The following is a 14,653-nucleotide window of genomic DNA, read 5'->3' as shown; positions in this document are numbered from 1 at the left end:
GTTTGTGGAATAATTCAGGTTACTATTTTTTTAGCTTCACAAAGTGTATTGTAAGTAGGAAAATTCAAAATCTGAGACTTATCAGAATTGTGCAGGTCTTCCTCGCACAATACTTTAAGCAAGTTTTTTTTTTTTTTTTTTTTTTTTTTTTTTTTTAGAAATTTTTACCTTTTGGTCAATTCCTCTGTTTTAGCCACTACTACACTGGTCCTTTTTTAGTATCTACTGGTAGTTATTTTCTGGGACAGTACCCAAGTAATCCATAGTTATTTTCTGGGACAGTACCAAAGTAATCCAGACTTTCCAGTTTCATCTTCATTCACTTTTTTTTTTTCTCCCTGTAATGCTGTTTAGAGCTTTGTGAAGGTGAGCACCTCACTTTTTGGATATAGGTTGTTTTAATGACTCAACTATTTGGTCTGACCTGTGCAGTTTGAACAGCATTTGCTGAGTAGTGCTTTGGGGGCTGGCTTTAGGCAGCCCACCCTGCTGTCCAGAGGAAGAGCTCTTGCTTTGTTAAACCACTGTTGATAGCCTTGTAGAGAAAAGGGGTTTATTGACCCCATTGTCTTCATCCAGCCTATGTTACCTGAAGTCTACAAATGGCTTTCAGCCAATACACCATATCCTGTGCATTGGTTTCTATGCCACCAACCCTTTTGAATTCTCATTTGGATGCTGTCAGGAAGTAACCTTGACCCACAATGGAGCATTCTTGTCCAGTAAAAAAAAGTATGCCCTCCTTAAAGATCCACACTTCTTTTCTAGAAGCTTTCTTCATTATCTCATCCTGATAGTGTTCTTGGAAGATCAATGCCTTTAAGGCAATGAATGCAAGTGTTCCTGTATCACTGTTTGAAGGAAATATGTGAGGTGAGGTTGGGCGGGTGAGGCCCTTTCCAAATGTTTGGGTACTTTGTTTTTAAACATACTTCTTTGGGTCATATTTGATGACTTGCAGTTTGTTCAGTGTCATTTGTCTAAATCCAGTATTACTGGAATTTGGTGAATGTTTGTTTTTTTTCCCTCCAAATTTAAATGCAGCCCTGAAATGTTATACAGTTGGGGAGAGTTTGGGTTTCTACTCTATCCTGAATATAGTTTATTCTTCAGAAGTGTCATTTAACTTGGTGTACTGCACAGTGTTATACTTGACATCCAGTGAATTGAAATATTTATTTCCAGGAATCCATTCATTGATGCAATGCTTTCTAAACTTTCCTTGGAATGCTTACCCCAGTGTTGTACGTTTAGACCCCTCTGTTTCTCCAGAAACCTGTCACTCTGCTTGATTTAGCAGTATAGGAGATTTCCTGAATCTGCTTCTTTTTAACCCTCAGTTTTCTAGAAACAATGTTTGACAAGGCTAGAATTTTCTCACTGTGATCTTAGGGCATTCCTGGTTCCTAGCCAAGAATGTGGCTGGCTGTTCATCCCCAGTGGAGTACTTATGGTTAGACACCCTTAATTTTGTCATCAGAGTACTACTTGCTAACAATGACAGGTGCTGACCCCCTGGAGTTAGGGAACCAGTGTAATTGCCTGCAAAAAGACCCTAAGACAGCAGTTTTTAGAACATTTTGACTTGCTACCACTGCATTTTGCCACAGCTTTTGGTGTGGGAATTTTCTTTCTGTCTTCTGGAAGTGGTTTGAGTGTTGTGATCTATAATGTAGAGCATTGAGTCCTGCAAGAATTTTGGGAAGTGCTTTGGTTCACATTTTGCTAGCTGGAAGGCCAGTTGACTGACCCTAATATCCTACACTAAAAAATATATTTACTAGAATTTCTCATCTTTTAAATCTGCAATACATCAGTAATGGAAGACCTTGGTTTATTTATGCAAGACTGAATGTACATATTCCATTTAACTGGAATATGGGGTCTGTGCTTTTAATCTGGTTAACCAGCAATGCATAACAAAATGGGCAGGTTTTACACAACCTTTAGTGTGTGTGATGGAAAGTAATTTGCTTTCCTTTACATTTGTCTTAATGTATGTATAAAGGCAATAGCAGCAGCCTGACATTCAGCTTGCTTTTCTTTGTTTCCACACAGAATCATTGACTACAGTGCTACCAGACACGCTACTAGATGTGGAAGATGGCATCTTGGATCTCCCTCAGGGTCTTCTGCAGCAAACAGAGGATCAGCTGCCCTCTACCTCTTTTGTGGACACACCTTTTGTCAGCTTCTCTCCACCTTTAGACCATGATGATTATCTCTGGAGTTTAGAAGATGGGGAAGGTGTTAGTGACCTCTTTGAGTCCTATGATCTTGGTGACCTCTTAAAGAACTGATATTTTTTTCTCTACTGAAATTTGCAATGGTGCTTTTTCACAGCCTATAGCTTCAGGGGAAAGAGCAGAAGCATATTGTCGGTCTGTGGAGTTTCTCTGTATTCTGGCTAATGGTTGTTGGAAAGACATTCGTACCCCAGGCAAACTTTGTCTACAGATTTTGCAACAAAGGAAAAAGGGCAGGTCACATGCTGTACCAGGAGCTGCTATTTTACCAGATGTGGACCTTTACTAAAGCTACTTTAATAGCTTTAAATTAAATTTTTTAAGAATTTGCATTTAAGAGGGATGATGCTCTGTTTTCTTCTCATCCAACACTGACTGTCAGACAACACAAGATATTTGCAACTGTCAAATGTGTATATGAAATACACAGTGTAGACTGGACTATTGCCTGTACTGATGGGAAAATGTTTCTATCTGCTGCACCTTTAGGTGTACCCTTAAAAATGTTTACTTTCATATGGACACGCATGCACTAGTTAAAGTACGGAGATTTGGAGTTGAAAGCTCTGTTTTGAAAGCATTCTGCAGTGCCTTTCAAGTTATATTTTGCTGATGGCATTATCTTGGTGACACTGCATCTGTGAATGCTTTTCATAGTTAGGTCATATTGTATATAAGCACCGCAAATGGCTGTAAATAACCCAAACCATATCATGGTTGTATAATATTGTAAATATGTAGTATTATCCACAATGTAGAGTCGGTAGAACCTGTGAAAATAGGATTGGCTTCTCTAGCCTGATACAGCAGCTATGTTTTGTGCTTTTATTTATACTTGAAATGTTCCTGTAGTCAGAGGAACCAGTCATGTTGCATGTCACCACTCAAAACTGTCTTCCAGGGAGCTGTTGAAATGTATGATGTTTCCTGCAGGTGCCTTCAGAGATTTCTGTTCTGTAATCTCAGGGAAGTTGGATTAGGGAAACAAAGCTCCATTCCCCTAAACCGGAAAAAAAGCAGAATCTTTTTGGAGGTTATTTAGATCTGTGGAAGAGTGGAACTGCAGGGGAAAGTTGGGAATTGATGCTAAAATGGCTGGTCTTTTTAGCATTGTTGAAGTAAAGTACTGAAATCTGTGCACCGCTTATTTTATGCAGAATGCTGTCATTACATGTACACCTGGGATGAGCTGATCAGTCTGACATCCACCAAGACATACAAGATGGTTCTAATATTAATGACATTGGAAGAGTCTGAATTAAGTTGAAGATGCATTCCACATGCATACCATTTTAATACTCTCTTCTTTAATCACGCAGTTGCATAATTGTCCTGCCAAAGTCTTGTATTAGCTTAGAACTTCTGACTCACTGCAAAAGTAAGGCCATTAAAAAAAAAGGATACAAATCTGTGCCAAGCACAGTATGCTAGCTTTAAACTGATGAGGTTTAATGTGTAATGATTACTCAAAACTTGGATTCTGCCTTTGCATGTATGTATATTTTGGATTTGCTGTTAATGTGCAAGCTTTAACCTCTACTGATGTGTAACAGGAGCATTTCTTGAGTGAGGGAAGGCTGTGTACTAAGCATACTATGGTGTTTCCATTATGTGATGAGTTGGAATTTTTCCAGGTTAAACTTTTTCCACTACTTGACATCAACATATTCCCTTAGCTATGTGATTTATCGTTTAGCATTGGGGGTGCTGTGGGGGTAATGTTTGTCTGAAGATTTTGTTTGGCATTTATTTTAATCAGTTCAGTGGATTTGAGGATGGGAAGGGGTTATGGGTCTATAATGCATATTGAAGATGACAACAGTGTGTGTAATTTGATATTTCCTAGCTAGGCAGAAAATTATGCCTAGCATAGTCTCCATTTTCACTACATCCTTACTGTTTCAAAAGAAGGAACATTTGCTTTGTATACATCTGGTTTGTAACTGAGTAGTCTTTACCCTCCCCATACCGTCCATCATGTCTAGTCTTCAAAACTAGAAGTGTGTTGTCCATAAACTGCACGCCTCTTAAAATGTGAACTACATTTACCTTCTCACTGGTTCTCATAGTCTGTCTTAAATAAATTTTTTTTCTGCAGCATTCCTTATCCACCAAAACCTTTGGCCTATCCTTCTGTTACAGGCTTCTTAAAATGAGAAGGTCAGCTCTGTTTCTGGCTTACTGTTGGCCTCCGTTTTTGATTCCATGCTGTAAATGCATGGGTAGGCAAGGTCAGAGCCTTAACTCCTACTTTGCACTTATCTTAAGGCTGAAACTTTAGTTGATAGTTGGATGGTGCCTTCTCTCACTCTCCCTCTTTATTCTATTCATTTGGGGATTGCTACTGTAGATGCTAAGAAGGTATCTAAAGTCTTGCATAGTTACCACAGCACCTCAGCTGATGACTTCACAATAACATAGCTTATTTATTTTGCTTTCCATTAAGTTGGATAATCTTATTCCTGTACTTGGCATCATACGCATTTGTTTGTATGCAATACTTACTCTGTTGTTTTCATTGTGATCCATCTGCTTTTCTGTTTTTTAGGCATTTAATACCTTTTGAAATCAAATAAAACCAAAACAAATCACATGGAACTAGTACCAAGAGTAACACAACTAAAATATCAAAAAAAAAAATCTCCTCGAGGCAACAAAGTACCAAAGTGAAAGATTTAATGTGGCGCTTTCATCTCCAAGACATACCAGACTTCATCAGAAGTCAGACTGCCATGATATTTTGTCAGTTAGCTGGTAGGGCTTGGGAATGTATTGGATTTTCCCAAGGCTGTCTAGAGCTTCCAACATTTTCTGCCTCCAACCAAAGTCCAGGTCACCTTTCTCCATCCATTTTACTTTGCACGTCTTACACTTTAATTGTGTTAACTATGTTTCTACATGTATTGGATAACTTTCCATAAGGGTTTATGGAACTGTAAGTCATACTGTGAAATTGAATATTCTTTTGACAATAGGTCATTAGATTCAAATTTATTTCTTTAATTTTACTTTTAAGCAGCAAAATCAAAATTCTGTGTGAATTTATCAATAGTACTTAGAATTTCTTGTCCCAGTAGATGGCAGCTTAGGTTACATTAGTTAAGGGGGGTGTTATTTACCCTGAATCTGCACAAGAAATAAGCTTCCTTAGCATTGTTTTCTGTTCCATGAAAATTTCATCATGGGGTTTTCCTGCAGGTACCAGGGGGCATATACCAGTGTTTAAAAGCAGTTGTATAGAGAAGAGCTGTCCTGATTATTTTTTAAGGACATTGGTGTAATACAGGCACAGCTTAAAGAAGCTTGCACGTGTACAGCATGAGGCCTGCCTATTCACTGGCATGTTTACTACAATCATCTGCATTATGTAGCTGTATTTTGTCCTGTTACAGGACTGACTGCTATATCAGCTTGTTTTAGGGATGTCTCAGCACAGAGATTTGAAAGGAGTATGGTTTCTGGTCTGCCCATTAACTAGGGATGGTTCCCCTTGGTGTACGATTACAGATGGCACAGTTGCACAATGTCTGAGAATGTATTTGCAAATTGAGGCAGCCGAGTGGCATGACTGTACTGACTCTCAGCTCCAGAATTTGGTGCTTTTGGTTACAATTGTGTCCTCGCATGTCTTTTTTAATGGTTTTGTTTAGCTACTTCCAGTTTCCATGTTTCTAGAAAAACGTTATATTTTGACTGCTGTGAGTTGTTCATGAACATTGAGTTGATCATATGGCAACAGACCTGATGTCTGAAAAAGGTCTAATGGGTTCAGTCACTGGTTAATGAAGTATTGCAGTGGGTCATACTGACACTGCCATGCTCTATTCTCCTTTCTTTTCATTCTTTGAGAGATGGTACTCCGTGAAATCTGGTTTGTTTAACTTCAAGCACATACAGACAGGTAAATAAAATTGTTTGACTTTAATGCTTAAAAGCTACTTTATATTGCAGATCCTACAGAAATTGAGAGCTCTTAAGTCCCTGCAGCTCAGAGATATGACTGTGGAGAGAGGTACCAGTCAGCAGCCTGACAGCAGAATGCTGTACTTAATGAAGATAGGCCAAGATACAATCACCAGGCCTAAGTCTGTAGTGCACTGTAATTATCAAACCAGTAGAAATCAGTGCATGCGTTTCTGTGGTCCGATTTCAAGGTGGTTAGATGCTTAATCCTGGAGATGTTCTTTAAGTAATAGTATAAATACCTGGCCTTTCACTGCTAAGTTGATAAATGAATAGAATTTTAGAAATTTTGGCAGAAATTCTTCAGGCTATGAATGTTTGAAGATTAATTCTTTATGATTAAATATGATTAGCACTTGGACTGATGTGTGAAGTATCCAGATGTTTAGAAAGGTCTACACAATCTGGATGATTATTTTGACTAATCTGCAAGCAAGATGAAACAATTGTAGCTGGGCCAAGATTATGCTTGCAGGTTGTGAAATATATGCTTGACATTAATTCTTTAGGACTTCAATACAGTATCTCTAGTGTGAAGATACATGTCAGATCATTGCTTGGTCCAATGGAAGCTTTCTGTCCATCTGGGCAGCCTTATTTGAGAACTGAGCAGCAAGCCTCATTCTGAGCAAAAATATTTCCCCTTACTACACAGGTAAGATGTAAATTCCTGTACCTAACCAGCTCAGGACTGGATATTTTAGAGGGAACTTTCAGTTCTTGTGAACCAGAGGCAGGTTAGAAGAAAACTTTGCTATATCCCCAAACTAGAGGTAACAAAACAAATTTGAAAAATTTGCATCCAGCAAGTGACATTTTTGACAGGTAGGTGACATTAACCACCTTGGGGGGAAGGGGGATGCTGCATCCTTGTATAATGACTGGGAAACTAGTCTCACTCTGCCCCAGGTGTGTATGTGTGTGTTACCCAAAATGATTTGCTGTTTAAGCACTGAATCAGTATATGCAAGCTCCTGTAGGATTATGACCTTTCATGTATTCTCTAAAGCTTTATTCCCGTTTCCATGGTAATGGAGGATAACTAAGGTCCTTGCAGTCTGTTTCCACAGATAATTGCATAGCTGGTTGTAGCTATGATGTTGTTGGCAATCCATTTGTTTGCTTTCCATGGTCTGATTGACATAAGATTAACCTGCTCAAATAAGGCCTAGTCAGCAATTGTTGTATAGGGTCAGCAGGGTGGGAAAGAAGTCCGTGACCTTCAGATGAAAAGCCAGCTCCTATACTATGAATCTTATAGCATTCTGGTCTTGTATTGAGTTGTATTTTACTTTGGTACAAACCATGAACCTCATACTTACGGTAATTTAAAGATACCCATGTACATTTGAAATCAGTTTTGTCCTTACTCGCTTGTTTTTGATCTTCTCCATTTATCGTTTGCATAAGAGCTTATTAGAATAATACACCTGCATACAAGGAACATAAAATATGAGGGATAATTGTATGGTTTGGTGAAAGTGCTGACCTGATTTTAAGCGTACTGGTCATTGTATGATGAATCCATTTTGGGACACTAGCATTCTGTGTCTGCCTTTGCCTTTAGCATAGGTTTTGTTAGAGGCCAGTTTGTAGTAGATGTTCCAAGTAATTTTCATACTCCCAAGAATAGCCTGGGCAAATACTGGCACTACTATATTGCTTGGCTGAAGCTTATGTGCAACATTGGCAGATGTGTCTGTGCTTCTTTCTGGTCACTTGGAGGAGATGATGCAGAAGTGGAGATCTACCTCTGGTTCTTTAAGATGGTTGTTCTGGATGGCACCTAGCATGAGGATTGGCAAGAAGAGTCTCTCTTGTGATCACTGGTTGGTGCCAGACTGAACAGAGAAGGTAAAACAAAACTAGACCAGACAGCTGTCAAAGCCACTTCTGCAAGACCTGCCCACAAAATAGCTTTATTCTGGGTGAATGAAAGCCACCCCTACTTGGAGGCTAAGGCCAAGAGAGGGTCTAATAAAAATCCATGCCGAAGCTGACAAGACTCGGACCATCCTGCAGGTTTCCTTGTAGACCTCAGTAGCTTGACAAGCTGAGGAAAGGAATTTTTCAGGTTCACAGGAAGTTCCTCAGGACACCTGTTTTAGTTTGTGGTGTTGGGCTTTGGACTTTTTACTGTTTTTGGAGCATGTATCAAATGCTTAGCTGACTTATTTGCCCACCTTGAACTTCAAGGGAAGCGCTTCTTCCCTTGCCTGACTGCTGTGCCTGGTCCCACAAAGAACCTGAGACTGCTACAGACCTAGACCTGTCCTTTATAAACAGCAGAGGTATTTCCATAAATATGCAAAGTCCAGCCTGTATATCTCCAGAATTGAGACCCTTTTGGGAGATCTAGTTCAGAAGACTAGATATTCCTCCTGAAGGACTATATCTCAAATTCATGTTCCTCATTTTTTTTGTCAGCGGACTCCTCTCTTTATTTATTTATTTTTTTTTTTTTGGGCCAGAGAATTCTGCTACTCTCTGGAGCAGTTACAAACCCATATTTATGTGGTTCCCTTGGCAAAGATCCACTTACACTTAATGAATTAATGGCCACATCATATGTACTTCTTTGGCATGATCCCTCCTATGGCGCACTGCATTCATAGAGCTACTGTGGTAGGCAAGTGAGTGAGAAACAGGAATGCCCTTCCTTCCTTCCCTTCTTAAAACACTTGGGTACTTTGGGCCTGGCCTTTTGGGGGTGTCATTTGTGCATGTGCTTTTCACAATTTCTCATTCACTAGCAGATTGTTCTGTGCGTTTTGCATAAGCATTGAATGACTTTTATTTTTGTAATGTTCAGTGTACTGTAGCTTGTAAATTTAGTGTAAATAAATCTTATAATTAAAGCATTAAGTATAAAACACATGCATAAAATTATTAAAGGCCTAACCAGCCTAAGTTAAAATACTGGCAAAAAAACATTGAATACTTGAGTTAATCCTGAACTTAAGTCCTGGTAAATATAATTGCTGCCTTTCCCTGAATGAATTTGGGGCAGTTATAATTGTTACCTTTCCCTTAATAAACTTAGTATAATTAACTTTCAATTTCATTTCAAGCTGACAATGTACATAAGTAAGTTGTGCTGTGTAATTTAAGTATTTAAATTTATGGGTTTGTTGCCTACAGTGGAAACTTAATTTTAACTGCTGGTCAGTCAAGGAAGTCGATATCCTATGGCCTTGGATTTCTGTCATGCTGTAGTGTGCGTTTCACTTGGGAATGGGTATCTTCTCCTGACACACCATGTTTGGACAGCTGGGTCTGACCATTGCCTCCTGTCCTGGTTTAAAGTTTGAATTTGTATTAATATGTACAGTGGTGGTATGTTTTTAATTGTAACAATGTATATATGAAGGGATCACTGTATTTATAAATGATACAGTTCACAGTTTTAGTTTTGATGTGTATTTAAGTTTTTTTTCTATGAAGGGAATGAAATGTGACTCGTTTTCCTTGTTAAAAAGATGCAGCACTTGATTTGTTAATAAATAAAATGTTTGTAAGTGTGTCTTGTTCCTGTACTTCAGAGTTTGTGTAATGGCTCCCTACAGCTACATACTCCAGCCATACATCTGTATACTATAGCACAGCACTTCAAGGTCTGTGGTTCTCTGTCATAAACTAGACAGGTGTACACAATGGAGTACTGTATGGGGCAGCAGATATTTGAAATGCCCCTGAGGGTGGGGAGTTGTCTATAGGGAAAATAAGTTCCTAGTGATAACTGTATATGAAATTGTTTGCTGACTATTTAACAACTGGAAATGTACAGGAAATTGGTTAGTTTTAAATTCCTTGTGCACTTTCATAGAGCTGAACATTTTTCTTAAAAGCCTCCTGTTTAGCCAGAAGCCACTTGGATGGTAGCATTTTATGTGTTTACTAGTTCTGTTTTTAAATAGCTCAGATGTTTCACTTGCAGACATTCTTTTCTTAGTGGTATTCTTTGGGTTCCAGCAATGTCCCAGTTATTTTAGTGTTATAGTGAAGTTCACACACAAAGACTCAAAACTGCAAGTCACAAAGTGCCATTCCACAGATTTGTACATAATGGGTCATGTGAGGCATTGAAAATCTTTAACACTCTGTACAGTATATAAGCCTGTAGAGAAAAGCTATATAAATGTTAATTTCAAATGTACTTCATGTCATTGGTATGAGATTTTGTATTGATGGTTCACTGAAGTTTTTTGTATAATGCAGGTTTTTTTCTTTCCCCATCTCTGAGAGATTCACAAAATCTGAGCTGTATCCTACAAATGGTTTAGCAAAAGTGCATGACATAACACCGGTCCTTAACCTTTTTTTAATATTCCATTATTTTAATTGCTGTATCATGTATGTCTCCAAATAATGGGAGTCCAATATTTTGAAATCTAGGTCTGAACTTGTTTTTCCTTTTAAGGAGAGGTGTAAGCAGTACTGCAAACCTATTTAACATTGTCATTGCCAATATGTATATTTTTTGAATTAAAGGAATCCATGTAGGCTCACATGTAGTTACTAGGTGTGAACTCTGGGACATCATTGAGAGCTTGGCACAATTTTTCAGAGCATTGTCTGGTTAAATGACTTTGTCAAGATTACACAGTAGGCAAATGAAGGCTGAGAGAATCAAACCTGGCCCACTTGAAGCAAATCAATCACTCATGGCTTTAAGTCTCTGGGATAGCTGACTCCTTAGTTGAGGTCCATTCAGCAATCAAACAAAGCTGACTGATTCATAAAGAATGTTTTGAGACTAGCCAGACAACTGGCACTGGACAGAAAAATCACCCCACTGGAGAGCAACCCTATCTTTAGTGTAATAACCTCTAAATTGCAATATACACTTCCACATACAATTCACCAAATGAAGCATTGAGGCAAACTTAATGTCCCTAAATAAGAATGACTTTGAGATGTACCTCCTTGGATCACAGAGAGGTATGATGGAGCACTGTATATTACTTAAGACATTGGCATACATTAATAGAAAATAAAACAAACCATATTAACATTTTTCCTGTTGCAGACATACATTTCATGTTCTTCATAACAACTGATATTAAATCCAGCTTTACATAAATCAGTCAGTTCCTGCTTTCCCTTAAATCTTACTCCTCCTGAACATTATTTTGCATGTATTCCCACAAATTCCATTTATTTCTATGTCATTTTTCTTCCCTTTTCTATAGATCCCTTTCCAGTCCTCTTTCACAATTTTTAGTACTTCATAGGTAGGCTATCAGCCCAAGGTCCTAAGTAAGCCTAGCCAACAAGGTTCCCTGGCTTATTAACCCAAGAAAGTTAATCACCTGTGCCTCTGTGAAGCAGAGCCACAGAAGTGATGCCCAAAGTGTATTTCCCGTTTCCTATCCACTCAAGATTTTTCTTGAGTGCTAATGAGGAACTTTGCTTGACATAGGTAGCTTTGCAGTTGGTATAGATTTTGATTTCCATTTTTTAGTAATTGCTTTTTGTGGCAGCCAAAAGAATTGAACTTGGGGTTCATATATGCATTCATAGAAAAGTATTAGGCTAGCTGTCCTTGCTGGCCATTTTAAGCATAGCTAATTTACTAAAGGTGAGACTTTACCTCACGAAGCACAGACTTTAACACCTTAACCATTGTACTGATTCCTAACACTAAGCCTTACTGTTGCTAGGCAGTTCAGATCATGTATCCCAGCTCAAAAGAATAATGTCCTTAGCTACAACCATTTGCTTCCTCAGTAGTTCTGACAGTGTCCTGTAGGTGTTTTTTTTAAATCTGCTAACTCACTACATTCCTAAAAACATGTTCCCAGTTGCCTCTTTCTTTCCCATCACACCTCCATCGTTTGCTCTCTAAATGAGGAAAAAAAATCTTTGAAGTTTGCTTGGGGAATAAAAATACTTATGACGGCACTTCCAAGCAAAAATCCTATATCTTTTGGACTCTGCTTACTTGGGACCCATATGTATGATCTCCCATTGTTCCCTTGTAAATTACTTTTCTAGTCTCTTCCCAGTCTTTTCTAGCCTCCTTATTTTTATAGTTATGCAATATTTTATATGCCCTTATTATCCCTTTTTTAACAGCAGCTTCTGTTCTAGATTCAACTAAAAACTCTACCAGAACAGACCTTTCACAAAGATGTCTATATTAAAAGACTGAAATTAAAACCGTGAACGCCTATAGAGTGAAAGAAATGGAACCTCGAACTTGCTATTTTGGGGGGCTGTGCCCCCCACACCCCCTGCTAAATATATATTCCAACTCTGAGATCACTAGTGAGGAAAGGGCAAATATTCCAATCTTCACTGTACCACGATCTGACAAACCGCACTTCAAGGTTCTGTTTTTTTCGCTCTTTAGGTGTTCGCGGTTCTGCTTTCAGTCTTGTAATATAGACCCTTCACAAAGAACTTCCCTTTCTCTTTACCTATACTCACTCCCTGATATGGTGGGTAGTCTCTAACCTGCATTGGCCTCATCCCAATCGTATCCTTCTCTCTCTATTTGCTTCCAGTACCTTGGTTCCTTTGTCAGTTTTCTCCAGTAAATTCCTGAACCCCTCTTGTCCATTTTCTGTACCCCTACTTGCAGTCATAGCGATTTGCAAAATCTCCTTTCTCCATTTATGTGTTGCCTTAGTTTTTAGAATACTTCCTGAAATTTTATGAAAACAATATTCTGTATTATGGTTATTCTCCTTGAGGAATCTGCATTCAATATCATTCTCTCTCCTTCCTAACTCCCATTGTCACAATAAATATGTGCCCACTTTGTAGCTATAATACTAATACTAAACCAACTTGTCCCACTTAACTCTTGCCATTTCTTTCCAGATCAGTTCTTTCAACTTATTGTCCCCAACTTTTCTTCTGGTTGATAAAAAGGGACTGAATACCATTTTCACTGCTTGACTCTTACAAGCCATATCCCTAAACAATAGCTTCCAGTTTCTCAGTTTTTGTATTCTCTTTTGTTTGTCTCTTCCCACATATCCTTAGCTGCCATAATAGAAGCCTTCTTAATCCATACTCCTAAATACTTCATCCTATTGTGTCCCCATAAATCTAGATCTGATGTCCGTTTTTATTCAGCTTTCAACTGATGGGTTTGGATCCAAGCCCTTGGATCAGACTTGGCCCCTGTGAAAGCTTGTGGCAACCTTGAACTCTCAAGCTTCTTTACCCATAATGCACCCCCATTACCCCAGATTTTTTTTTATATATTTAAGTACCAGAAAGAGGTTTAATAACTACCTACGAAGGTAGTAAGATTTACACAAACATATTAAAGAGAGAAGACAAATGAGAACGAGAGAGGGAGAGATACTAACAATAGTATCACTAGTAGAAAGGAAAGAATTATGTGAATTTTCCATAATTATCTAAATGTTTTCTCCCTGTATCTGTTTAGTAGCTTGAGAGACTATGGAAAACCATGTCCTCTCAACTAGAGGCATCAAATGAGATCTATGATATTGGGGGTTGGAGCATTATGGGTAAGGGAGAAGCTCGAGTTCAAGGTTGCCACGCACTTTTACAGGGGTTCCTATTACATGATTGCAGATGAATGCTGTAAAATGCGTCTTGATCAAATGTAAAAGAACGAAAAGGCAAACTAGCAAAGAGTCTTTTTAGCCGCTTTGGTTACTTTTCCGTTTTCAGCACTGTAGTGCAGTCTTGGAGTTGGTATATTTAAGTAGGGGGGGTGTGGGGGCGAAGCCCCCCACTTTAATAAAGTTTATTTATTTATTTTTGGAACAGTGATTTCTTTCCCTTGGAAAAAAGCACTGTTCTGAGGTTTTGACATTGTAAGCTTTCACTTACATGGGGAGGGTTGATCATAGTTTGCTTTTTTAAGCATGCAATAATGTAATATAGACCCTTTTACACTGGTCGAGTCGAATCTGAGTGCTCTGATCTGAACCCATAAATTGAGAGAATGAAAATGGACAATGCAGATGGAACATTAAACTTTTTTTTTTTTTTTTTTTGGCTGAACTAAGTTTATGTATATAATTTACAGCTATAGCTGTTGTATATCTCTGTTAATTTTGTATCCTGAAAACCTGAAAAGACTTGTCAAGTGTTTCACACTGTCAAGATGTCCTTTTCTGAATGTATCAAGCACAGAATATCTCCAAATAGACAATTTCTGTTGATTACCATACTTATTTTATTCCTGGCTGAGTCCCTTATTTTCTTTACCAGTGGCTCTAAATATAAAGCAAATAAAAGTCTAAGTGGATACCCCTGCCTGGTTCCTCTGTAACGCAAACTATCCAAAGAACTTTCACTGTTAAATTCCTGTTGCCAATCCTTCATATATCTTCCTAATTAACATTATCGTATCCGTGACTGCAAATGCGTCCATTGCCCTTCTCATAAAATCCACACTTACTCTGAATACTTTCTGTACATCAAGACGCACCAACAGCAACATTTTCTTTCAT

At 38.3% G+C, this 14,653-nt stretch overlaps 1 protein-coding gene across 1 annotated transcript in view; it reads left to right on the top strand.

Moving 5' to 3' along the window:
* The window catches only part of E2F2 (E2F transcription factor 2), a 199,982-nt gene extending 192,543 nt beyond the window's left edge, over window positions 1–7,439 (top strand). The window contains exon 7 of the mRNA XM_044059979.1: window positions 2,059–7,439. Within this exon, the coding sequence (XP_043915914.1) occupies window positions 2,059–2,300 (242 nt within the window). The 3' untranslated portion in view covers window positions 2,301–7,439. The remainder of the gene's footprint in view (window positions 1–2,058) is intronic.
* The last annotated feature ends 7,214 nt before the right edge of the window (window positions 7,440–14,653 follow it).

Source organism: Protopterus annectens, chromosome 1.part2 (assembly GCF_019279795.1).
Source record: "Protopterus annectens isolate FY-2018-M chromosome 1.part2, PAN1.0, whole genome shotgun sequence".
NCBI classification, from domain to species: domain Eukaryota; kingdom Metazoa; phylum Chordata; order Ceratodontiformes; family Protopteridae; genus Protopterus; species Protopterus annectens.
Note: the sequence above shows the minus strand (reverse complement) of the source record. Positions and strands in the feature narration are given on the sequence as shown.